The sequence below is a fragment of the Natator depressus genome, chromosome 5 (genome assembly GCF_965152275.1).
Source record: "Natator depressus isolate rNatDep1 chromosome 5, rNatDep2.hap1, whole genome shotgun sequence".
NCBI lineage: Eukaryota > Metazoa > Chordata > Testudines > Cheloniidae > Natator > Natator depressus.
The window spans coordinates 130445650-130471099 of NC_134238.1; the positions used below are offsets into that span (position 1 = coordinate 130445650).

The window sequence follows — 25450 nt, forward strand, 5'->3', positions numbered from 1 at the left end:
AAATAAGGTGTACCTTTTTAACAGGGAGAGTAATTAACCATTGGAACAACTTACCAAGGGTTGTGGTGGATTTTCCATCACTGGCAATTTTTTAAATCAAGGTTGGCTGTTTTTGTAAAAAATCTGCTCTAGGAATTATTTTGGGGCAGTTCTCTGGCCTGTGCTAGACAGGAGGTCAGACTAGATGATGGTCCCTTCTGGGGCTTGGAATCTATGAACTGCTCAGGAAGTGAAAGTTCATTGGGAATTTTTCAGCTGAATGGTTTTTCCATCCCAAAATGCTGATTCATCAAAACAGAAACTTTTCATGGGGAGCATACTAGTTTTGACTACACTTTAGGTGTGAAAGGTTTCTGTGGTCCAAGATATAAGAGAGACACCTATGACAAAGCCCTGGCTGGGATGATTTAGTTGGGATTGGTCCTGCTTTGAGCTGGGGGTTGGACTAGATGACCTCCTGAGGTCTCTTCCAACCCTAATCTTCTATGATTCTATGACACTGCACCCTGTATTCTTCATAGTTGTATGATTATGATATGACATAATTATGATGCATTTTGTACTAGATGTGTCACGGAAGGTGTTATTGGAAAAGTTATGATCTGTGAATATGATTATCCTATTTGTATGCATGTATCCTTTTTGGAACTGCAGTTATGAATATTGACGATATATCTGTATTTCTAATGTGGTTACATCTGGGTAACACCCACTAGGCAAAATGCTTCCAGTCTAGACAGCTGTGAAGGGCCTGTTCAAGGTAATCATAGAATCATAGAATATCAGGGATGGAAGGGACCTCAGGAGGTCATCTAGTCCAACCCCCTGCTCAAAGCAGGACCAAGCCCCAACTAAATCATCCCAGCCAGGGCTTTGTCAAGCCTGACCTTAAAAACTTCTAAGGAACGAGATTCCACCACCTCCCTAGGTAACGCATTCCAGTGTTTCACCACCCTCCTAGTGAAAAAGTTTTTCCTAATATCCAACCTAAACCTCCCCCACTGCAACTTGAGACCATTACTCCTTGTTCTGTCATCCACTACCACTGAGAACAGTCTAGATCCATCCTCTTTGGAACCCCCTTTCAGGTAATTAAAAGCAGCTATCAAATCCCCCCTCATTCTTCTCTTCCGCAGACTAAACAATCCCAGTTCCCTCAGCCTCTCCTCATAAGTCATGTGTTCCAGTCCCCTAATCAATTTTGTTGCCCTCCGCTGGACGTTTTCCAATATTTCCACATCCTTCTTGTAGTGTAGGGCCCAAAACTGGACACACTACTCCAGATGAGGCCTCACCAATGTCGAATAGAGGGGAACGATCATGTCCCTCGATCTGCTGGCAATGCCCCTATTTATACACCCCAAAATGCCATTGGCCTTGTTGGCAACAACGGCACACTGTTGACTCATATCCAGCTTCTCATCCACTGTAACCCCTAGATCCTTTTCTGCAGAACTGCTGCCTCGCCATTCGGTCCCTAGTCTGTAGCGGTGCATGGGATTCTTCCGTCCTAAGTGCAGGACTCTGCACTTGTCCTTGTTGAACCTCATCAGATTTCTTTTGGGCCAATCTTCTAATTTATCTAGGTCCCTCTGTATCCTATCCCTACCCTCCAGCGTATCTACCTCTCCTCCCAGTTTAGTGTCATCTGCAAACTTGCTGAGGGTGCAATCCACCCCATCCTCCAGATCATTAATGAAGATATTGAACAAAACCGGCCCCAGGACCGACCCTTGGGGTACTCCACTTGATACCAGAAGCCAGCTAGACATGGAGCCATTGATCACTACCTGTTGAGCCCAACAATCTAGCCAGCTTTCTATCCACCATATAGTCCATTCATCCAGCCCATACTTCTTTAACTTGCTGGCAAGAATACTGTGGGAGACTGTGTCAAAAGCTTTGCTAAAGTCAAGGAACAACACGTCCACTGCTTTCCCCTCATCCACAGAGCCAGTTATCTCGTCACAGAAGGCAATTAGATTAGTCAGGCATGACTTTCCCTTGGTGAATCCATGCTGACTGTTCCTGATCACTTTCCTCTCCTCTAAGTGCTTCAGAATTGATTCCTTTAGGACCTGCTCCATGATTTTTCCAGGGACTGAGGTGAGACTGACTGGCTTGTAGTTCCCAGAATCCTCCTTCTTCCCTTTTTTAAAGATGGGCACTACATTAGCCTTTCTCCAGTCTTCTGGGACTTCCCCCGATCGCCATGAGTTTTCAAAGATAATGGCCAATGGCTCTGCAATCACATCCATCAACTCCTTTAGCACTCTCGGATGCAGCGCATCCGGCCCCATGGACTTGTGCTCCTCCAGCTTTTCTAAATAGTCCTGAACCACTTCTTTCTCCACAGAGGGCTGGTCACCTCCTCCCCATGCTGTGCTGCCCAGTGCAGCAGTCTGGGAGCTGACCTTGTTCGTGAAGACAGAGGCAAAAAACGCATTGAGTACATTAGCTTTTTCCACATCCTCTGTCACTAGGTTGCCTCCCTCATTCAGTGAGGGACCCACACTTTCCTTGACTTTCTTCTTGTTGCTAACATACCTGAAGAAACCCTTCTAGTTACTCTTAACATCTCTTGCTAGCTGCAACTGCAGGTGTGATTTGGCCTTCCTGATTTCACTCCTGCATGCCCGAGCAATATTTTTGTACTCTTCCCTGGTCATTTGTCCAATCTTCCACTTCTTGTAAGCTTCCTTTTTGTGTTTAAGATCAGCAAGGATTTCACTGTTAAGCCAAGCTGGTTGTCTGCCATATTTACTATTCTTTCTACACATTGGGATGGTTTGTCCCTGTAACCTCAATAAGGATTCTTTAAAATACAGCCAGCTGTCCTGGACTCCTTTCCCCCTCATGTTATTCTCCCAGGGGATCCCGCCCATCAGTTCCCTGAGGTTGTCAAAGTCTGCTTTTCTGAAGTCCAGGGTCTGTATTCTGCTGTTCTCCTTTTTCCCCTGTGTCAGGATCCTGAACTTGACCATCTCATGGTCACTGCCTCCCAGGTTCCCATCCACTTTTGCTTCCCCTACTAATTCTTCCCGGTTTGTGAGCAGCAGATCATGGAGAGCTCTGCCCTTAGTTGGTTCCTCCAGCACTTGCACCAGGAAATTGTCCCCTACAGTTTCCAAAAACTTCCTGGATTGTCTGTGCACCGCTGTATTGCTCTCCCAGCAGATATCAGGGTGATTGAAATCTCCCATGAGAACCAGGGCCTGCGATCTAGTAACTTCCGTGAGTTGCCGGAAGAAAGCCTCGTCCACCTCATCCCCCTGATCCGGTGGTCTATAGCAGACTCCCACCACGACATCACCCTTGTTGCTCACGCTTCTAAACTTAATCCAGAGACACTCAGGTTTTTCTGCAGTTTCATACCGGAGCTCTGAGCAGTCATACTGCTCCCTTACATACAATGCAACTCCCCCACCTTTTCTGCCCTGCCTGTCCTTCCTGAACCGTTTATATCCACCCATGACAGTGCTCCAATCATGTGAGTTATCCCACCAAGTCTCTGTTATTCCAATCACATCATAATTTCTTGACTGTGCCTGGACTTCCAGTTCTCCCTGCTTGTTTCCCAGGCTTCTTGCATTTGTGTATAGGCACTTGAGATAACTTGCTGTTTGTCCTGCTTTCTTAGTATGAGGCAGGAGCCCTCCCCTTTCACGTTCTCCTGCTCGTACTTCCTCCCGGTATCCCACTTCCCCACTTACCTCAGGGCTTTGGTCTCCTTCCCCCGGTGAACCTAGTTTAAAGCTCTCCTCACTAGGTTCGCCAGCCTGCTTGCGAAGATGCTCTTCCCTCTCTTCGTTAGGTGGAGCCCGTCTCTGCCTAGCACTCCTTCTTGGAACACCATCCCATGATTAAAGAATCCAAAGCCTTCTCTCCGACACCACCTGCGTAGCCATTCGTTGACTTCCACGATTCGATGGTCTCTACCCAGGACTTTTCCTTCCATGGGGAGGATGGACGAAAACACCACTTGCGCCTCAAACTCCTTTATTCTTCTTCCCAGAGCCACATAGTCCACAGTGATCCACTCAAGGTCATTTTTGGCAGTATCATTGGTGCCCACATGGAGAAGCAGGAAGGGGTAGTGATCCAAGGGCTTGATGAGTCTCGGCAGTCTCTCCGTCACATCGTGAATCCTAGCTCCTGGCAAGAAGCAGACTTCTCGGTTTTCCCGGTCGGGGCGGCAGATAGATGACTCAGTCCCCCTGAGGAGAGAGTCCCTGACCACCATCACCCACCTTCTGCTCTTGGAAGCGGTGGTCGTGGAACCCCCATCCCTAGGACAGTGCATCTCATGCCTTCCAATCGGCGGAGTCTCCTTCTGTTCCCTTCCCTCAGATGTATCATCTAGTCCACTCTCCGCATTAGTACCTGTGGAGAGAACATGAAAACGGTTACTTACCTGTATCTGCGCTGCTGGTACATGGACGCTCCCCTTTCTTCTTCTGGAGGTCACATGCTGCCAAATTTCTTCACCGTCCTCCTGTCCCCGCTGTGCAGCCTGCTCTGAATCTCCAGAACATTGTGCCCGTAGAAGCATATCCTGACGTCTGTCCAGGAAATCTTCAGTTTCTCTTATGCAACGCAGGGTCGATACTTGTTTCTCCAGACCTTGAACCTTCTCTTCCAATATGGAGACCAGCTTGCACTTTGTACAGACAAAGTCGCTTCTGTCCTGTGGAAGAAAGACAAACATGGCACAGGAAGTGCTGGTCCCAGGTGAAAAGGATTTCTAGCCTGGCGGACTGCTTGTATCATCCAGTGCATACAAGTGTTGTGACATCCAGTGCAGGTCACAACAGCTGAACGCTCCCCATCCATATTACCTTCCTTCTATGAGCTTCCTCAGGAGTTGTAGTGACTACTCAGAGAAGCCAGCAAGATATAAGCCTCAGTGGGCTCTCCCCAGGCGAACTCCCTCTGTTAGCCTCTCTGCTGTTTGCCGTTCAGCTGGTTCACAGCTGACTGGCTTTTTATAACAGTCAGGCCCACTCAAGACTCACCTGGAACAAAGCACTCTCAATTCACACTTTTCAAACAACCAATCAAGCACACGGTCAAACTGTCAAACTGTCCCCACAACAGACGCTCAGATACTCACCAACACATCATTTGGATGCCTGCTCTGTACACTGCATGTCAGATTTTGTGGAAGAGCGGTGACTTTACAAGGGAGCATTGCATAAGTTCCTCTTCTCTGCCTCCTCCCCCTCCCTCCCAGCGCTTCCCCCACCACCAAACAGCTGTTTGGCGGCACTTAGGACTTTCTGGGAGGGAGGGGGAGGAGCGGGGAAGTGCTGTGTCTCCACTCCTCCCGCTCCCTTCCAGAAAGTCCTAAGCCCACCAAACAGCTGTTTGGTGGCGCTTAGGACTTTCTGGGGGTGGGGAAGGAGTGGGGATGCAGCATGCTCCGGAGAGGAGGTGGAGTGGGGGTGGGAAGAGGTGGGCCTGGAGTGGAGCGGTGATGGGAAGAGGCGGGCCTGGAGCATCCCCCACCAAAGTCGGTGCCTGTTCTTCTCCGGGTAAGCTGCTACTGCTGCTGCGAAGGTGCTTCCTAGTGTCCTTGCCTGCAGCGGGCTGTGCCTGGGTGGGGTAAGCCAGGGGCACTTCCCAACCACAGTACAGTACTGTACTGTACAGTATATAATGCCTTTTGTCTGCCCCCCAAAATTTCCTTGGAACCTAACCCCCCGCATTTACATTAAATCTTATGGGAAAATTGGATTTGTTTAACATTGTTTCACTTAAAGTTGCATTTTTCAGGAACATAACTACAATGTTAAGTGAGGAGTTACTGTCTAGATTGGTTTTCTAAGATTATTCCCAGGGCAAGTAACTGTGTCTAACTCTATATAATGTACATTATCAAGTGGACTACACTTCCACAACAAATAAGCATGTAGTGGGAAGAAGATGGTGGTGATGGTTCATTCTTTGTACTATTGTAGCATCTGGATCAGGGCCCTGTTGTGAAAGGCACTATGCAAACACTGTGACAGTCTGTAATCTTATGTTCACCCTTTTAACATGTCTCTGATCATTTTTGTACAATGTATCTTGGGTGGAGCATTGGGGCATTACCCCCCAAACTGCAAGCCTTGGGCAGGTGGCCTGACTGGAGCTGCCCCCCACAAATACAGAAGTCAAACTATGCCTATGCAAAGTATGCCTTGTGAGGTATCATTTGAAAACTCACAATCTGCTGAACATTATTGTCCTGGTTAAATATGTGTGGCAACATTGTATGTAAAGTTATAAAAGTCTACTGTACAAGGTATGTTCCAAGTCTGGGAAAACAGATGCAGATCAGTACCCCAGAGGCAAAAGGCTAGCAAACACCTCAGCCATGTGTCAACATAATCAAATGGACTATTGCCTCGTTAAGTGGCCATTTTTTGGTAGGCAGAAGTATGTGAGCAAGAAATTTACATAGTGGCAAAGAAACACCTGGGAGTTCTGTTCCCCAGACTTCCTGTCTCCTTCAAAGGGAAAAGAACTATAAGAGATGAGAAGAGAAGCCCACCAAACCCTCCTCCCTTTCTCTCTGTTTACAGTATCAGTGGCACCTGAAGGAACACTGAAAGGGAGGAGAGGTCCTGACTGAAGGAGTTCAGCCAATAAAAGTGTGTGGTGATAAAAACCTTTTCTTTGAATTCATTTAGCTTGTTAAGTTAAGTATTAGTTTGACTTTTATTTCTTTGTAATCAATTCTGACTTTTATGCCTCATTACTTGTAATCGCTTAAAATCTATCTTTCTGTAGTTAATAAACTTGTTTTATTGTTTATCTAAGCCAGTGTTTTTGGATTGAAGTGTTTTGGCACCTCCATTTGAAATAACAGGGTTCGTGTACATTATTTTCTATTAATGAAATGATGGACTTTCTATGAGCTTGTATTGATTAGGGGGATGCTGGGCAAAACAAGATGCATATTTCTGGGGACAAGTCTTTGACTGGGAGTTTGCTGGTGTCACTCTGAAATATAATTCAGGAGTGGCTGGCTAGAAGCACTCATCATTCAGCTGGCAGTGATTTTGTATGCTGGAGGCTGTGTGTGAACAGAGAAGGAGCAGTAGTTCTCACAGTGAAGCAGTGTAAAAGACACCCCCGTTTGGAGAGTTGAGGGGACACAGCTGCCCATCAGTCCAGATTGTACCCTGGGTATTGTTGCAGACACACTGTAACTTCTCTGTGGGCAGGAACTTCCTCTTATGTGGGGTATGTCATATGACATATAGAGAGTAGCCAGAACAGAAATATTTGCTGCTTGTCATGTTTAATCCTAACTCCACAGCAGCCTGAAGTCAATCCATGCAATAGGACTGTACTTGGTCAGATACAACTCTACACTGTCTCTGAATGTCTCTTATGTGGTGTATGCTTAAGAGTATGGAACAACTTTAGTGTGAGAAGCTGTGATGGGGTGAGCTTCCCCCACTAGCCCTGCAAGAGCTGAATTGAGCCAGGTGGACCCAGTCAACTAATTAGGCTGCAAACCAGGGAGCTTTAGGCCACAGGCAGCTAATTGGAGAGAGGCTCACTTGTGCAGGAACAGGCAGGGCCTATAAAGCCAGGTAGCTGGTTACTGACAGGGCTACTGGAAAAGGCCACAGGAAGGCAGGCAGGCAGGCAGCAGTAGTAGTAGTTATTCCCTGGGAAGAGGGAGGCCTGTTTGGGGGCTGCAGGAGATAGTCTGCAGTTACTCGCTGGGAGAAGGGTTCTTGGAGCTGGTACACCCAGCGAGAGTAGGGGAACCAGTGTGGTAGGAAGCAGTCCAGGGAAGGAACAGTGAGGGCAGAGAGAGGAAGCCCAGAACTGCTGAGCTGAGGGTCCCTGTCTGGAATCTGGAAAAGATGGTGGGCCTGGGTTCCCCTACCAGCCACCAAGGGCATGGCATAGAACTGAGACAGTGAATGGGAAGGCTGCCTAGGATTGCTGACGGACTGTACCCCAGAAGGGGATCTCTGAGTGACCTAGTCAGAGGGCTAAGTTACAAAGGAGACACTGAGGGTCATGGAGCTGCAGACCAGAAGGAGAGACAGAGTAACAGCATGCACACTTAGGAAGGGGATATCTACCTCAGGTGCTAATCCCCAGAGCCACCAGCAGGAGGTGCCAACCAGCAGTGAGTGATGTGCCCTGTGAAAAGAGGGTTTCAAAACACTGGGACTTTTCAGCATGGAGAAGAGATGACTAAGGGGGGTGGGGAGATATGATAGAGGTCTATAAAATCATGACTGGTGGGGAGAAAGTGAATAGGGAAGTGTTGTTTACGCCTTCATATAACACAAGAACCAGGAGTCACCCAACGAAATTAGTAGGCAGCAGATTTAAAACAAAAAAAGGAAGTACTTCTTCACACAACGCACGGACAAGCTGTGGCACTCGTTGCCAGGGGCTGTTGTGAAGGTCAAAACTAGCTAACACAACTAACTGTCTTCAAAAAAGAACTAAATAAGTTCCTGGAAGATGGGTCCTTCCATGGCTATTAGCCAAGATGGTCAAGGCTGCAACCCCATGCTCTGGGTTTTCCTAGCCTCTGATTTCCAGAAGCTGGGAGCAAACAGGGGATGGATCACTTGATGATTGCTTGTTCTGTTCGTTCCCTCTGAAGTACTTGGCATTAGCCACTGTTGAAGGACAGGATACCTGGTTAGCTAGACCACTGGTCTGACCCAGTGTGGCTGTTCTTATGTAGTGTATTAAAAACTGTGGTCAAATTACAAGCTATAATTATATTATAAGGGGTTTCCTTGTCCTCCTTGAGGGAAGTATGCAATCTGAATCTTGTGCAGTAAGTCTACAAAGAGCCAACCTAGTGCCAGGAGGTGGGTTGTGCCTGTCTGCCTTAGGGAGCAGCCTGCTTTCTTCTCTTCGTGTTTTTGGTTCCTGTGCTGAATTCTAAGAAATCTAGTGCTATCTTGCAACCTTCCAGAAAGATTTGTTTATATTTTTATCTAACTTCTGTGTATAATGTGAAAATAACATCTCACTCTCTAAATAGGCAAGAGTCCTAAAGGTTGGGAAAAAGAAAGTGTTGTTCCTATTTCATAGTGGGAAATTGGGGCAAAAAGAGGATAAGTGCCTTGCCCAAAGTCAGACAAGAATTGATTCTAGGTTTCTTGTTATGCAGTCTAGTGTCAACCATGAAACCAGTGCAGTGTCAACCACAAAATTATTCTTCCTGCTAGAGGACTCCTCTAATAACTCAATTGTGAAAGTAACTGTGATAGTAAACTCACGACCATGATCGATGTAAATACTTAGATGAAATGAGATAAAAGAATCAATGAGGATGTATATAAGTAGCGAAGAGACTTTTGTAAGCATCAGATAGAAAATAAGAATTCCTCCTTCTGAGGAGGAGACCTGGATAACTAGGGAGAAGTGATACCACTTACTATTAAACTAAGAACAGCTAAGATTTGTGACTCATGATTAAAGTTATGATTTAGACATGGAGGTCATGGCAGTCACGGATTTTGCGACTTTACTGGACCTCTGTGACTACTTCAGCTGTCAGCCACTGAAGCGGTGGCTGGAGCCATGGCTGGGGCTGGAGCCGGGGCTATGATCCCCAGATAGCCCTGTGGCGGGGGCCACTGCTGGAGCTGTAAAAAGAAAAGGAGGACTTGTGGCACCTTAGAGACTAACCAATTTATTTGAGCATGAGCTTTCGTGAGCTACAGCTCACTTGTGCACCTCTGGCCCCTGGTGGGGACTGCAGCTGGGGATGTGTGCCTCTGCCACAGCTTGTACGGTTATTTTTAGTAAAAGTCACAGGCTCTGTGAATTTTTGTTTGTTTGCCTGTCATCTGTTGTGACTTTTACTAAAAATAACCGTGACAAAATCTTAGCCTTACTCAGGATCCATTTTCCATATGCCAACTTTTGTTGTGTGTAGGGTAGTTGTAAAATGTGTCTTGGTCTAGTCATCTGGCCTCTTTTTATTCACTAAAGGCTTGTCACCAATGACCATGTAGCTTTCACACCAGCTACAATGGTGAGTCATTAGAACTCAACACCGGCCTATTCAGAGTGAAACTCCTTGGGCCAATGGGTTTGCTGAAGCTGGAAGAAGATTCCTCCTGCCCTTCAGACAAGAGGAGGAAGTAAGGGAGAGTGGAAATTCCCCAAGAAGGACCAAGGGACAGAAGTGACAAGGCAAGAGATTATAAAAAGATTCACAGGGAGAAGGTGCAAAGTGCCATTAACCCAAATGTCACTGCAGTGTTTTCTGACCAAATGCATTCCTATTGCATGGATTGAATTCAAGCTGCCGTGTAGTCAGCATTAAACATGACTAGCAGCAAATGTTTGTGTTTTGGCTGCTCTCACATTTACAGTTGTCACTTTAAATGTATTTAACACATGTTAAAACACAACTAAAAGTCAAGAGTAGACCTAACCCTTCTGGGGCAGCTGGCTTCCCCAGAGCACTCCTCTCCATGCAGAGAGGGGCTCTTGCCCTTGTGGTCTGACACGACAATGTCAGAGCCAGCTTGCCATGGAGCCACAAAGCTTCCTTTCTCTTTCTTTAGTTGTGTGGTATCTGCTGCTCATTCCAGGCCTCAAGAACAACTTGGTTCCACCAACCATATGTTTTATGCCTCCAGAGTCTGCATTAGAGTCCAGGCACTGTTCCTATCTCAGGGCCTCTGGGAACACACTCAGGGTGCAGTTCTTATGTCTGGCACCCTGTCCTGTGGGCGATGGGCAGCACGGTCACAGCTCTGTCTCTGGAACCAGTGCGGAGACCTTAGAGTCTCTTCCTTGCTTAGCCTTCTGGTTTACCTCTTCAGGGGGCTACATGGTAGGGGCAACATAACATGCACAGACATTTTGCACAGGATTTAACTCACAACTGCTCTTTCTTTACTAGCACAAGAAATACAGAGAGCTATACAAAAATAATAAACCCTACATGCATTTCCCTGCCTCAGTTTCCTCACCACTTCAAGGCATACTTTGGCTGACAGAAGTCAGGGTCCTCTGGTGCCATCCAGGGTCTTTCCATTTCAGTGCATGGCTTGGGTTCTAAAACACGGAGTCTTCTCCCCAGCTTTGTCTGCTCTGCCCTTGGCCGGTCCTCCCCTTTCCTTCTCCTGCTCAAACTTCCAGTGTGATTCTCTGCACCTTCCCCCTGTGAGTCTTTTTATAATCTCTTGCCTTGTCAGTTCTGTCCCTTGGTCCTTACTTCCTCCTCATGCCTGAAGGGAGGGAGGAATCTTCTTCTAGCTTCAGCAAACCCATTGGCCCAAGGAGTTTCACTCTGTATAGGCCAGTGTTGAGTTCTAATGACCCACCATTGTAGCTGGTGTGAAAGTTACATGGTTATTGGTGACAAGCCTTTACTGAATATATGTAGACAGTGAGGCATTCGTGATACAGCAGTTTTTACAGCAACAGCTTCATCATATTTATCAGAATTTATAAGCTTTCCAAGATCATAGCACAGGGGCAGGGCTGCATGTAAACATAGGAATTGCCACACGAGACTGTGGCAAGCTCCATCAAGTGCTGGCCTCAGTTACTGGCTCTTCACGGGTACTGCCTCTCCCACTTCACCATAGACACCTCAGAACTGTTTTTTCAAAAGCTCCATAAATCTTTCTTGATGAGCAAGGACCCAGCACTGAACGTTCATCCTCACCTCCATTTAGAGGTGTTTGAAATTACATTGGTTTGACCTCTTTTCTCCCACAATCCCATTGGGCTCCCAGAAGCCAGTGTTTCAGGGAGCTGTGTTGGGTGAATATCTAACGTCCGGTGCAACTACAATAGTGTATTACAGAATTGGTATGAACATGGGGCAAAACTGGATTCACCACATTGTAGGTGCTTACTGTGAGCGATGTGACAAATACAAGTAAATCCTGAGACTATTGTGTAGTAGGAAGAGAGCCTGAGACATAAGCCCTTGTATTAAAGGCCTGGCGTGAGGCAGGACCTGCTTACAGAATCTAGCAAGAACAGGGCTAATATTGCAGGAATACATATTTTTAAGAAGTGCTAAGCACAAAGTACTTATTCAAACACATTCTGATATCAAGTGGTACCAGAACATCCCAATATCAAGGATGGTACAAAAACATTTCCCAAGGATAACAGGAACACAGACACCTTTTAAAAGATAAGGTCAGGATGACAGTATGTAATAGAAATGTTTTGATTGAATCAATATGTACAAGGTGATGGGTGATAAGTAGCCACGTCAGGGGGCAGTAACTGTCAGAGGCAGTACGTAACTTGTTTGTATTAGGGTATAAAGATTTATTTTAGAGGGAGTACCTGGCCTGGTGCCTTCGTACCCTAACGGATCTTCTGGTCATTGGGCAGTTCGCTCAAGGTCTGCTGTGTTGGCTGTCTGCACAGAGCTGGGGTAGCACACAGGGAGAACACACATACTCAGCCGAACATCTAACAACATATTGTATTTAATTTTATGAATGTTAATGAATTGTTGTGGGCTAAGGATTACATTCTACTCCATGGGGGAGCGTTATCACAGCTCTTTCAGGAACTGAAAACAGTGGTGGCTAATTCCTGCAGTCCTTGGGAGTGCAAACTGCTCCAGCGAAGTATCTCCCCCAGTGTAGTTTGCATATAGTTCAAGCCAGGTTTTCAAGAGATGCAGGAGACCAAAAACAAACATGAGATAAAGAGCAAGCTTGATATGACAGAGAGGCCTTCTTTTTGATTTAACAAATGGACATGATGTTTTGCCTAAGGGAGGACCCCACCCTGGTGAAGGTTGGAAAGACTGGAACCTACCAGGGTCCCCATAGGATAGATGGACGACTTCTGGTACATTTAGTGGGTGTTTAGACTATTGTATTGTTTTTTATATTTTTTTCTGGGTGCTTTTGTTCCTTAAATATATGTACCCTGCTTTGGAAGAGCTGTCCAGTCACTGGTAAACCACTGTCATTGTCCCTGGAGAAAAAGTGAAAATGACAGGGGCTGAACGCTAGTCAGATCTGCGTGGGGTAATTGTAGTGGGATGCAGCATAGCTGTAACCTAAACCTCCTGTCAGGAAGGAGAGGGATGGCTAGCGGCCTGAGACCTCCGAGGGGATTCCTTGAGATGACTGTAGAGGGGGGTCAAAGATGCAGTTATGCTGAAACTTACATTGCTGCAATCCTAAAGGCTCAGCTATGAGTGGCTCAGGTCTCTAGTGTAGACATAGCTTCTCTCAGAACCCACATGGCTTCCTGGCACAGATGTAGTTACTCTGGGAAGGATCCCAGCGAAAGGGTGATAACTGAATTCTTCTTGCCCTGAATTAAAACACACACACAAAAATCTAAAGTGTGATGCTAACCCTGGTCTACGCAGCTTGTGGAAGTGGGTCTATTTGCCCAAATAAACTATGTCAAGGGGGCCAGCAATATCCTCAGTGATGTTCTGGGTGAAAGAAAAGTATTTTCTCAACTGTGCCCCCATATCCTTGAACTTTCAGGTACATATATTAGGGGTGGGGGGTGCACGGGGGAGGTTTGAAATGTAAAGGCTATAAACCCTTCCCCCTGCTGTTGTTGTTGTTTAGTATATTCTACATTTAGTCTTTAGTCTGTCTCAATTACTTTCACTGATAGTATTAGATAATTACTAGAAATCCATATTTTTCCCAGCATCGAGCTTAACTTTTGGTTTTAAATCCTTCATCTTATATCTTGCTGTCTGCTCTGACCTTGTCTCAATAGCAAATTGAGACTGGTCTGTCTGTTCCCTAGCTTGCCTGAATTGGCACTGCAGCTCTAACAGTGCCCCTTGAGTAACTGTCATTAGAAGAGCCACTTCAGCACAGCCAGCAACTGCAGATTTCACCAGCTGCAGAGACTACGTAGCGCTAGGAGGATAGAGTAACAGTTGGTGGTACATTCATTTAGGCCTCATTGACTCTGAGCGGGTTCTGTGCAGCTACAGGGATCTCTTCATGTGGATGAACCTGCAGGAGCCAGGGTATGCATGCATGCACGCACATATGTATATAGTTTTCAAAGCACCCACACATGCAGTTTTCTTCCAGTGAAGGGTGTGGTTTAGAGTAGATGCCTTTAGTAGGTGGTATGAGGAAAATCTCTCCAAGAGAACCTTATGGAAAAACTCCCCCCCCCCCCCCCAAATCAGCATCACACAGACAGGAGCTGTACTAACAAGGAGAACATTCAGTCACATTTTATCTCAGTTACAGAGGAGAGACTAGATTGGAATAATGGGAACAGGAGCGCATATATAGTGAGGGTTGTCAAAACTTGGTTTTTTATTTGTTCATATAATTTTGATGGATCTTTGTTTTAAGCACTTTTTTTATTTGTATCTAAATTTTCACAGTTGCAGGAAATTATGGGCTGGATGGATCAGACAAGGAGAGGCCAGGATAATTATTTAATGAAGTAGATGCTGTGATTCAAAAAGATAAAGCTTTATAACTGTTACAACACAAATTGTCAACATCACATGTCAAAATACACAAAGTATGGTTCTTTTTTCTTTCTTTGCTTATCTGTAAACTTTATCAATGGAACTATGTTTTCCATCAGTTTGTGCCTCTAGAGCAGGGGTAGGCAACCTATGGCATGCGAACTGATTTTCAGTGGCACTCACACTGCCCGGGTCCTGGCCACCGGTCGGGTGGGGGGCTCTGCATTTTAATTTTAAATGAAGCTTCTTAAACATTTTTAAAACCTTATTTACTGTACATACAACAATAGTTTAGTTGTCTATTATAGGTTTATAGAAAGAGACCTTCTAAAAACCTTAAAATGTATTACTGGCACACAAACCGTTAAATTAGAATGAACAAATGAAGACTCGGCACACCACTTCTGCAAGGTTGCCAACCCCTGCTCTAGAGTGATGGTGATATTTACTAACATTTACCAATAAAAATCTAATCGTTCCACGCCTATACATGTTTAGTACGTTTCCTCACAAAATACACCATGGACCTGCCGTTCAGAGAGGATGTGCACTCCAGCTGAAGTGAATAGGATCGGAGGATGCCCAGCACCTTTGGTGATCAGGCCCTATATATCTTCTTCACAAGGCAGTGTTGGCAACTCTTTTGTTTTTATAAAAGCCCTCGGAGGGCTGATTTTCCTGGGTCTCCCCTACACTGAAGTCCAGTGATCTACCCAAGAATCTCAGCTTTCGTTTAAAAATAGAAGTTTCTAGTCCACGTCTTGTGGAAAAGCTGGAAAATAGGGAGGTTTAGTGGCCAGGAGGCAATTTTTTTTAATAAAATTCATTATTTTTTAAAAGTTCTGGGCCATTTGGGGGCCTGACTGGGCGGGCCCGGCCGCACTGAGAGGCGGGGAGTCACGCAGACACGGGACCAAAGCGCGGACTGGGGAGTCAGACAGGTGCGGGATTTGGGGGGGGGGGGGGGGGCAAAGCAGAGGGGAGGCCGAAACGGGTCGCAGGCACGAGGGAGGGGGCAGAGACAGGCCGACGCTGAGGGGGAGCAGACAGACGGGCACCCAGGCACGGGGGAGACGCCCACAGCTGCCCCAGGGCAGGACACGGACACCTGCCTGGGTGGACAGGAGGCAAGCGCGGAGCCCCCCTCAGGCCGGAAGCAGACCGAGCCCTTTCTGCGGCGGACAGCAGCGCACACGCCCTATCTCCCTCACGGAGGGCGGAAATGGCCGCGGCGCGCGCCGATCTCTGCCCGGGCGGGCGCGCCGAGCCGGCACTCGGCGCCCGCCGCACTTTGCGGTCTCGGCGCGGCCGGCGGGTTGGTGAGCGGAGCAGGCCCCGCCCCTTTCTCCTGAGCCGCCGCTGCCGCCGCGTCGCGCCGCCGCCGGGGGAGGATGAGGAGCGCGGGGCGGCGCTGCCGAGGGACTCGAGCCGCAGCCGAGCTCCAGTGACCGACCGAGCGACCCGCCCGCCTGCGCGGAGGAGCCGGGCGAGGCCGGAGCGGCGCCCCCACTGCCCTGGGGCGGGTGATCGCGGCGGTTGGATGCCCGGTGCCTAGCGGGGACCCTCGGCCCGGCTCCCCCGGGACAGAGACCCGCGCCCGCCATGGGATGCTGCAGCTCGGCCGCACACGTGAGCGGGACCCCCCCACCCCGCACAGAGCTCCCCCCCCCGCACTGCACCCGCGTGCGGGGACCGGGGGACACGGTCCCCCCCGTACGGCGCCACCTTCTTCCCAGATCCCCCCTTGCAAGGCGCTCCCCCACCCTTCCCCCCCCCCGCGGGTTGCGGGGCGCCCCTCCCCTCCCGGTGCCCCCCATCCCGGATTGCCGGGCGCCCCCCATTCCCTCTCTTCTCGGGGACCCAGGCGACCCTTCTCCACGCGGTGCCCCCCCCATCTCCTCACCCACTGGGACCTAGCCCCCCCATACGGCACCCCTTTCCCCCTTGGTGCCCCAGCTCACAGGACACCCCCGTCCCTGTTGCCCTGCTTCACACCCCGCCAGCTCGGCCCCTGGGTGGGCGGAAGGCGGGGATTGGGGGTCACAACTTCATCACCTTGGGAGTAGCGCCATCTGTTCTGAATAACTTCTCCTCTTTCGCTTCCTAGGGCAGGGCTCTCCTCTGGGCAGAGCATCCCCACCCCTGGCCCTACTCTGCACTGGGCCAGGCCAGCCATCAGGTCCCCAGCAGCCAGGGGAAGGGCTCCAGTCAGGCTGCAGGGCCAGGTCCTCTCCCCATAGCCTCACTAAGCCCTGTAGCTCCTTTCCTCATTCTGCCCCAGTCTGCTCTTTTTTGCCCTTGCTGCCTCTTTCTTCCTCCCCAGAGTGGTGCTGCCAGTCTCCTAGATGGGAGCCACAATGAATAGCTCCACCCCATGCTCCAGTTTGCAGCTCCGTCTCCCATTTTAACATTCCCTTTGAGCACAATGCTCAGTGTAATAACATGTTTCCAGGATAGAAATGTTGCTATGTCCTACATAAACACTGGTACCAAACTATAGCCTTACTTTTCCAGAGCCCTGCATCGCTCCCCTCTTTAAAACTACATTCAATTAATAGATTTTAAAATCATGATTATATGGGGCAATTGCGATACTTTAGTTAAAGTGCTAATAACTCTAGCCTTCCTGTGCCTTTGGTATTTCCCATCAGCAGGCAAAAATCTGACCTGCTAGATGTTAGGTCATTGATTGCAGGGTTTTACAGCTACTGCCCCTGTTTGAAGGCAACATGAATGGTAGTGTGGGTGGCTCCCAAGCACTGTAGTCATAAATGTAAATTTCCTTGGTGATTTCATCTGTCTCGAGTTGACAGTCACAAAAGGGGAAGGTGTGTATGTCTGAATATCCATTTCTTCTGTCCCTAATGACTCATCAATGGTATGAACTGAGTATTCGTGTCCTGCCACATTCAGACAGCTTTCTTACTAGGACTCTAAAAACACTGCTCGGAGCTTTCCAGTTGCACTAAGCTTCCCCTTTTCCAAACTGCTTTCATAACTATTTCACAGGCTCTCCTTTGCATTTTTCTTAGCTGTGTATCAAATCATCCATTCAGCATCTAGTCTGTGTACCTGGCATCATTATCACCCTCTTTGTTCTGTTCAAAATCAAAAAGGTTATCTATGTATCACCTTGGAGACCTTTCATAAAGCAGGAGAAGTAGAGAATAACTAATTGTTTCATGCTTGGTACAGTTATAGGTTTGCACTGTTTAAATTTTCCAGGTGGACTTGTATTTGTAAATCAGGGTTCAGGAGACTGTTAATACTACTCTGCTGAATCTTTCAACTGGGTTTCCTTATGACTGGCAAGTTGTGTGGTAAATGAGTTTTGTGTGTCCTTTTATATTCATAAAAATCTCAAGAACAGTTGACTCTCAAATTCCTTAACCAGGGTCCTGGTGGATCTCTTCAGATAATCCAAAAGAAAGTGTCTGAATATTTTAGCAGCTGCTGTTTTACTTAATCTGTTGGTTGTTGGGTAGGATACTAGAAATTTAGTGGTGCCTCTGTCTCTACCGCCCTACCTCAATACTTAGTGCTGGTCTTGGGTTCCTCTTTTCCCTTTCCTGCTGCTTCTGTAAATCATTCCTGCATTTCTACTCCATCTCCTTGTTTGAGCAAAGCTCCATCAGACTCTCTTGCTACTCCATGTTGCTGTCATCTACTGCCCCTTGACTCTTCCCCAGCCTGCTTTCTCTCAGATTTGACATGTGACTCCTTTTTCCTCTCATCACAACCTCCCACACTTATTCTTGGTGACTTCAACTTATGAGTTAATGTCTCATTGGATTCATTAACTACACAAATCCTTGCCTTCACTCATTTGATCTTCAGCAGTGGATCAAATCATCCATTCAGTAGAAAAGCTGGTCACTTGACACTGACTTCACCAGCTATCTCTTCATCTCTGAGCTCTCATTATGCAAGTTCCCTCTTTCTAATAGCCACTTCATCTCTTTTAACGTAGACCACTTTCCCCCTTCCTCAGGCTCCACCTGTGCCTGATGTGACCTCCGTCCCTTTAAAGATGTCCATGCTCTCCCTCCAGCATTGACTTAGCTCTTCCACCATTTGTTTCCTCTGCTCCTGGTTCTATGCAGACACATCTCTGGAGAGAGTTCCTTGGCCACGTGGACTTATTTCATTGCAGTGTTTCTTTCTTCTTCTTCAGCTCTGCCATCTTTCTGGTCAAACGGTCATGCATTTCACAATCCCTTTTGCTTATATGCAGTCTTTGACTCTGTCCTTAAACACTCCTCTCTCTATGCCATATCCCTCTCCATACCGGAATTTGCTGACTTCAAAGGCTAAATTGATAAAATCCTTACCTTCATTTTACCTTTCTCTACTCAACACCTGTCATAAATATAAAGGGAAGGGTAACCACCTTTCTGTATACAGTGCTATAAAATCGCTCCTGGCCAGAGGCAACATCCTGTTACCTGTAAAGGGTTAAGAAGCTCAGCTAACCTGGCTGGCACCTGACCCAAATGACCACTAAGGGAACAAGATACTTTCAAATCTTGGCGGGGGGGGGGGGGGGGGGAGGCTTTGGTTTGTGCCCTTTGTTTACTGTGTTTGCTCTCTCTTGGGACTGAGAGAGGCCAGACAGAAATCCATCTTCTCCAACCCATTCTAATCCAAGTCTCCAATATTGCAACCAGTATGGGTAAGCCAGGCAAGGCGGATTAGTTTATCTTTTGTTTTATGTGAATTTTCCCTGTGTTAAAAGGGAGGTTTATTCCTGTTTTCTGTAACTTTAAGGTTTTGCCCAGAGGGAGATCCTCTGTGTTTTGAATCTGAATACTCTGTAAAGTATTTTCTATCCTGATTTTACAGAGGTGATTCCTTTACCTTTTCTTTAATTAAAATTCTTCTTTTAAGAACCTGATTGATTTTTCATTGTTCTTAAGATCCAAGGATTCAGGTCTGTGTTCACCTGTACAAATTGGTGAGGATTATTATCAAGCCTTCCCCAGGAAAGGGGGTGTAGGGCTTGGGGGGATATTTTGGGGAAAGACGTCTCCAAGTGGGCTCTTTCCCTGTTCTTTGTTTAACACGCTTGGTGGTGGCAGCATACTGTTCAAGGCCAAGGCAAAGTTTGTACCTTGGGGAAGTTTTTAACCTAAGCTGATAAGAATAAGCTTAGGGGGTCTTTCATGCGGGTCCCCATGTCTGTACCCTAGAGTTCAGAGTGGGGAAGTAACCCAGACAACACCCCTTTCTGTATGTGTTCTGTCAGCTCTCTCCATCTCCAGCTCGTCCATCTGCCCCAGTATCCCAATCCTCTTAACCATCCTAGCCCCCTGCATTCTTTCCTTCAGTCCATTGCTGTCCTCTTTCTTTTCCCTCCCAATACAATTATGGTCTAATCTCCTCTGTCTTCAAAACTAACCATTAACCCCTGCTTGCCTCTCTACCTACACTACCTTCAAACTCATTGAATATGCAGTTTACAACAATTGCCTTGAGTTCTCTCCTTCATCTTCATTCTAGATTCATAGAATCATAGAACTGGCAGAGACCTTGAGAGGTCATCTAGTCCAATCCCTTGCACTTGTGGGAGGACTAATTATCTTGACCATTTCTGACAGGTGTTTGTCTAACCTGCTCTTAAAAATCTCCAATGATGGAGATTCCACAACCTCCCTAGGCAATTTATTCCAGTGCTTAACCACCCTGACAGTTAGGAAGTTTTTCCTAATGTCCAACCTAAACCTCCCTTGCTGCAATTTAAGCCCATTGCTTCTTATCCTAGCCTCAGAGGTTAAATAAAAATTTTTTCTTCCTCCTTTTTGTTACAACCTTTTACATAGAATCAAAGAATTATAGAATATCAGGGTTGGAAGGGACCTCAGGAGGTCATCTAGTCCAACCCCCTGCTCAAAGCAGGACCAATCCCCAATTAAATCATCCCAGCCAGGGCTTTGTCAAGCCTGACCTTAAAAACTTCTAAGGAAGGAGATTCTACCACCTCCCTAGGTAACGCATTCCAGTGTTTCACCACCCTCCTAGTGAAAAAGTTTTTCCTAATGTCCAACCTAAACCACCCCCACTGCAACTTGAGACCATTACTCCTTGTTCTGTCATCCACTACCACTGAGAATAGTCTAGAACCAATCTCTTTGGAACCACCTCTCAGGTAGTTGAAAGCAGCTATCAAATCCCCCCTCATTCTTCTCTTCTGCAGACTAAACAATCCCAGTTCCCTCAGCCTCTCCTCATAAGTCATGTGTTCCAGACCCCTAATCATTTTTGTTGCCCTTCGCTGGACTCTCTCCAATTTCTCCACATCCTTCTTGTAGTGTGGGGCCCAAAACTGGACACAGTACTCCAGATGAGGCCTCACCAATGTCGAATAGAGGGGAACGATCACCTCCCTCGATCTGCTCGCTATGCCCCTACTTATACATCCCAAAATGCCATTTGGCCTTCTTGGCAACAAGGGCACACTGCTGACTCATATCCAGCTTCTCGTCCACTGTAACCCCTAGGTCCTTTTCCGCAGAACTGCTGCCTAGCCATTCGGTCCCTAGTCTGTAGCTGTGCATTGGGTTCTTCCGTCCTAAGTGCAGGACCGTGCACTTATCCTTATTGAACCTCATCAGGTTTCTTTTGGCCCAATCCTCCAATTTGTCTAGGTCCCTCTGTATCCTATCTCTGCCCTCCAACGTATCTACCACTCCTCCCAGTTTAGTATCATCCGCAAATTTGCTGAGAGTGCAATCCACACCATCCTCCAGATCATTTATGAAGATATTGAACAAAACCGGCCCCAGGACCGACCCCTGGGGCATTCCACTTGACACCGGCTGCCAACTAGACATGGAGCCATTGATCACTGATCACTACCTGTTGAGCCCGACAATCTAGCCAACTTTCTACCCACCTTATAGTACATTCATCCAGCCCATACTTCTTTAACTTGCTGACAAGAATACTGTGGGAGACCGTGTCAAAAGCTTTGCTAAAGTCAAGAAACAATACATTCACTGCTTTCCCTTCATCCACAGAATCAGTAATCTCATCATAGAAGGCGATTAGATTACATACTTGAAAACTGTTATCTTGTTATCTTGTCCCCTCTCGGTCTTCTCTTTTCCAGACTAAACAAACCCAATTTTTTCAATCTTCCCTTATAGTTCATGTTTTCTAGACTTCTGATAATTTTTGTCGCTCTTCTCGGGACTTTCTCTAGTTTGTCTATATCTTTCCTGAAATGTGGCGCCCAGAACTGGACACAATACTCCACCTGAGGCCTAATCAGAGTGGAGTAGAGCAGAAGAATTACTTGTCGTGTCTTGCTTACAACACTCCTGCTAATACATCCCAGAATGATGTTTTCTTTTTTTGTAACAGCATCACACTGTTGACTCATATTTAGCTTGTGGTCCACTAAGGCCCCCAGATCCCTTTCCGCAGTACTCCTTCCTAGGCAGTCATTTCCCATTTTGTATGTGTGCAACTGATTGTTCCTTCCTAAATGTAGTACACCTCTACCCCGATATAACACGACCCGATATAACACGAATTTGGATATAACGCGGTAAAGCAGCGCTCTGGTGGGGCGGGGCTGCATGCTCCGGTGGATCAAAGCAAGTTCGATATAACGCAGTTTCACCTATATTGTGGTAAGATTTTTTTGGCTCCCGAGGACAGCGTTCTATTGGGGAAGAGGAGTACTTTGCATTTGTCCTTATTGAATTTCATCCTATTTACTTCAGATCATTTCTCCAGTTTGTCCAGATCATTTTGAATTTTAATCCTATCCTCCAAAGCACTTGCAACTCCTCCCAGCTTGGTATCATCCGCAAAACTTTATAAGTGTTCTCTCTATGCCATTATCTAAATCATTGATGATGATATTGAACAGAACCGGACCCAGAACCGATCCCTGCGGGATCCCACTTGTGCCCTTCCAACATGACTGTGAACCACTGATAACTACTCTCTGGGAACAATTTTCCAACCAGTTATGTACCCACCTTATAATAGCTCCATCTACGTTGTATTTTCCTAGTTTGTTTATGAGACGGTCATGTGAGACAGTATCAAAAGCTTTTACTAAAGTCAAGATCTACCAAGTCTACCGCTCCCCCCGCCCCCAATCCGCAAGGCTTGTTCTTGTTGTCAAAGAAAGCTATCAGGTTGGTTTGACTGAATTGTTTTTGACAAATCCATGCTGACTGTTACTTATCACCTTATTATCTTCTAGATGTTTGCAAATTGATTGCTTAATTATTTGCTCTATTACCTTTCTGGGTACAGAAGTTAAGCTGACTGGTCTGTAATTCCCTAGGTTGTCCTTATTTCCCTTTTTTTTTTATAGATGGGCGCTATATTTTCCCTTTTCTAGTCTTCTGGAATCTCTCCCGTCTTCCATGACTTCGCAGAGATAATCGCTAATGTTTGAGATATCTCCTCAGACAGCTCCTTCAGTATTCTAGGATGTATTTCATCAGGCCCTGGTGACCTCTTGAAGACCTCTAATATGTCCTAGTAATTTTTAAATTCTTCCAATCTAGCTTCCACTCTCTCCTCTGAAACTGCTAGCAGTTCTAAAGATCTCTTCCCGGCCAAGTCTCAAGACTTCTATTCCATTCCTACCCTCTTTGATAATATCAAAAGCAGCAGATGTCAATCATCCTGAGCACTCTCCCTGGAATTCTGCAGAACTGTCCTGTGATTGGTTTCAGAGTACCAGCCGTGTTAGTCTGTATTCGCAAAAAGAAAAGGAGGACTTGTGGCACCTTAGGGACTAACCAGTTTATTTGAGCATAAGCTTTCGTGAGCTACAGCTCACTTCATAGGATGCATGAAGTCGAAAATACAGTGAGGAGATTTATATACACACAGACCATGAAAAAATGTGTGTTTATCATACACATTGTAAGGAGAGTGATCACTTAAGATGAGCTATTACCAGCAGGAGAGTGGGGTGGGGGGAGAGAGAACCTTTTGAAGTGATAATCAAGGTGGGCCATTTCCAGGCCATTTCCAGGAGTTAACAAGAAGGTCTGAGGAACAGTGTGGGGAGGGGGGAGGAGGAATAAACAAGGGGAAATACTTTTACTTTGTATAATGACTCAACCACTCCCAGTTTCTATTCAAGCCTAAGTTCATTGTATCCAATTTGCAAATTAATTCCAATTCAGCAGTCTCTTGTTGGACTCTGTTTTTGAAGTTTTTTTGTTGAAGAATAGTCACTTTTAGGTCAGAAATCGAGTGACCAGAGAGATTGAAGTGTTCTCCAACTGGTTTATGAATGTTTATAATTCTTGACATCTGATTTCTGTCCATTTATTCTTTTACGTAGAAACTGTCCAGTTTGACCAATGTACATGGCAGAGGGACATTGCTGGCACATGATGGCATATATCATCTGTCCTGTGATTATTTTCCTATCTCTCTTGTTAGGGGGCTTATTCCTTAACCCACTCACTTCCCTGGTCCTTCTCGCATGAACAGAGAGCAACAATACCCGAAGTCCAAAGGTGCAAACAATTCGATGTTTATTGGGGTGAACTTCCAGCAAGCATGATTCCAGTTTCCTTCCTTAGTATCCTCCTTCCCAGCTCTGACACCACAGAGCCTTACACCTGTGTCCCTGTTCCCATTCCTGCCCTTAGCCAAACATGATTCCAATTTCCTTACCCCCATTCCCTGTTCCCATTTCCCCTTTTAGCAAAACATGATTCCAATTTCCTTACCCGCATGCCCCCTACTTCCTGATTGACTGCAGACTATATAATAAAACTTGACTTCTGCTTTGCTATACCTTAACCAATCATATTCCTGAAATTTAACTAACCAATCCTAACATATTGTAACATGATTATGTACCCAATTATATCCCACCACCTTAATTAGTTTACACCCAGCAAAATTAATTATACAGCAGACAGAAACAATCACAGAACCAGACAGAGATTATACAGACAAACAATAGCAAAGTGGGAACTATAATGACAAAACAATACAGAAGTGAGGATTTCACATCCCAGCTATTGATAAGTGAGTTCTTGCCAGACAGGATGCTATCAAACTAAGTTTCCTTTTACATTTTCTAGGCACTTCCCTTTCTCTGGAGGTGATAGGCACTATCAGGACAGGATTGTATTCCTAACAGCCCAATAGCACCTTCTTTCAATGAGACTAGTTTGGAATGTGAGGATGTGACCGTTCGCTTCCTAGCTTATGGCTGCCTCTGTTGCTTAACCAAAGGCCTTAGCCTAAGAACAGGGCCTCAGACTGTCACAGTAAGAAAAGGCCCTTACACCGGCAGACAGTGATTTTGGTTCTCTTTTGTACCTCTATAAATAGCCAAGTGATAAGAATACACCTAAATTCTTAGAGTATAGGCCTTTACAGACAGGCCTGAATATCTATATCCTAACACTCCGCCCCCTTTTTTTTCTTTTTCTTTTGGGATTCTCCTGCCCAGGTATCCCTGGAAAAGCATAGGACATATGGCGACACATTTCCTGATAGGGCCAGGCATCAAGGTGGAAGGTGTCGATATTCCATTTGTCCCACTGCCCCTTGTGTAGTAGAGTGCCCTGCACCTTCTCTCATACGGGCATACCACACCTATTCCAATTAGTGTTCCAGACTTCCCATTATAGTGGGCCCGAGAAGGTTGAGTCCGGGTTGTCTAGTACACTGTAGGGTTTGGAGGGCTTATTACGTTCCTTATAGGTTATCTCCCTATGCAACGTAACACAAGTACAGTTAACAATACAAAATCCACAGCAACACTGAGTCCTGACCACTGCAGTATGGTCCAACATTCGAGACACCCCCAAAACACTGCCTCTCCTCCTTCGACAGGGTCATGATCTTGTGTGTCCAGTTGCTGGCAGTTGCAACAAGCTGCCCCTGGAGGTTTTGCTTGCTTTTGTCCATATCATGAGTCCATTGAATGTTCACAGAGAAAAGGGATATTGTCCAAACCAGTTTGACCACTTGGTATGGAATCAGGCAGTATGCCCTGGCTTATTCACAGCA

At 46.4% G+C, this 25450-nt stretch overlaps 1 protein-coding gene across 2 annotated transcripts in view; it reads left to right on the top strand.

Moving 5' to 3' along the window:
- Positions 1 to 15841: 15841 nt before the first annotated feature.
- SLC44A1 (solute carrier family 44 member 1) overlaps positions 15842 to 25450 on the top strand; it is a 102383-nt gene continuing 92774 nt past the window's right edge. For both annotated transcript variants that reach the window (XM_074953660.1, XM_074953659.1), the window contains exon 1: positions 15842 to 16069. In XM_074953660.1, coding sequence (XP_074809761.1) covers positions 16043 to 16069 — 27 coding nt within the window. In that variant the 5' untranslated portion in view covers positions 15842 to 16042. The remainder of the gene's footprint in view (positions 16070 to 25450) is intronic.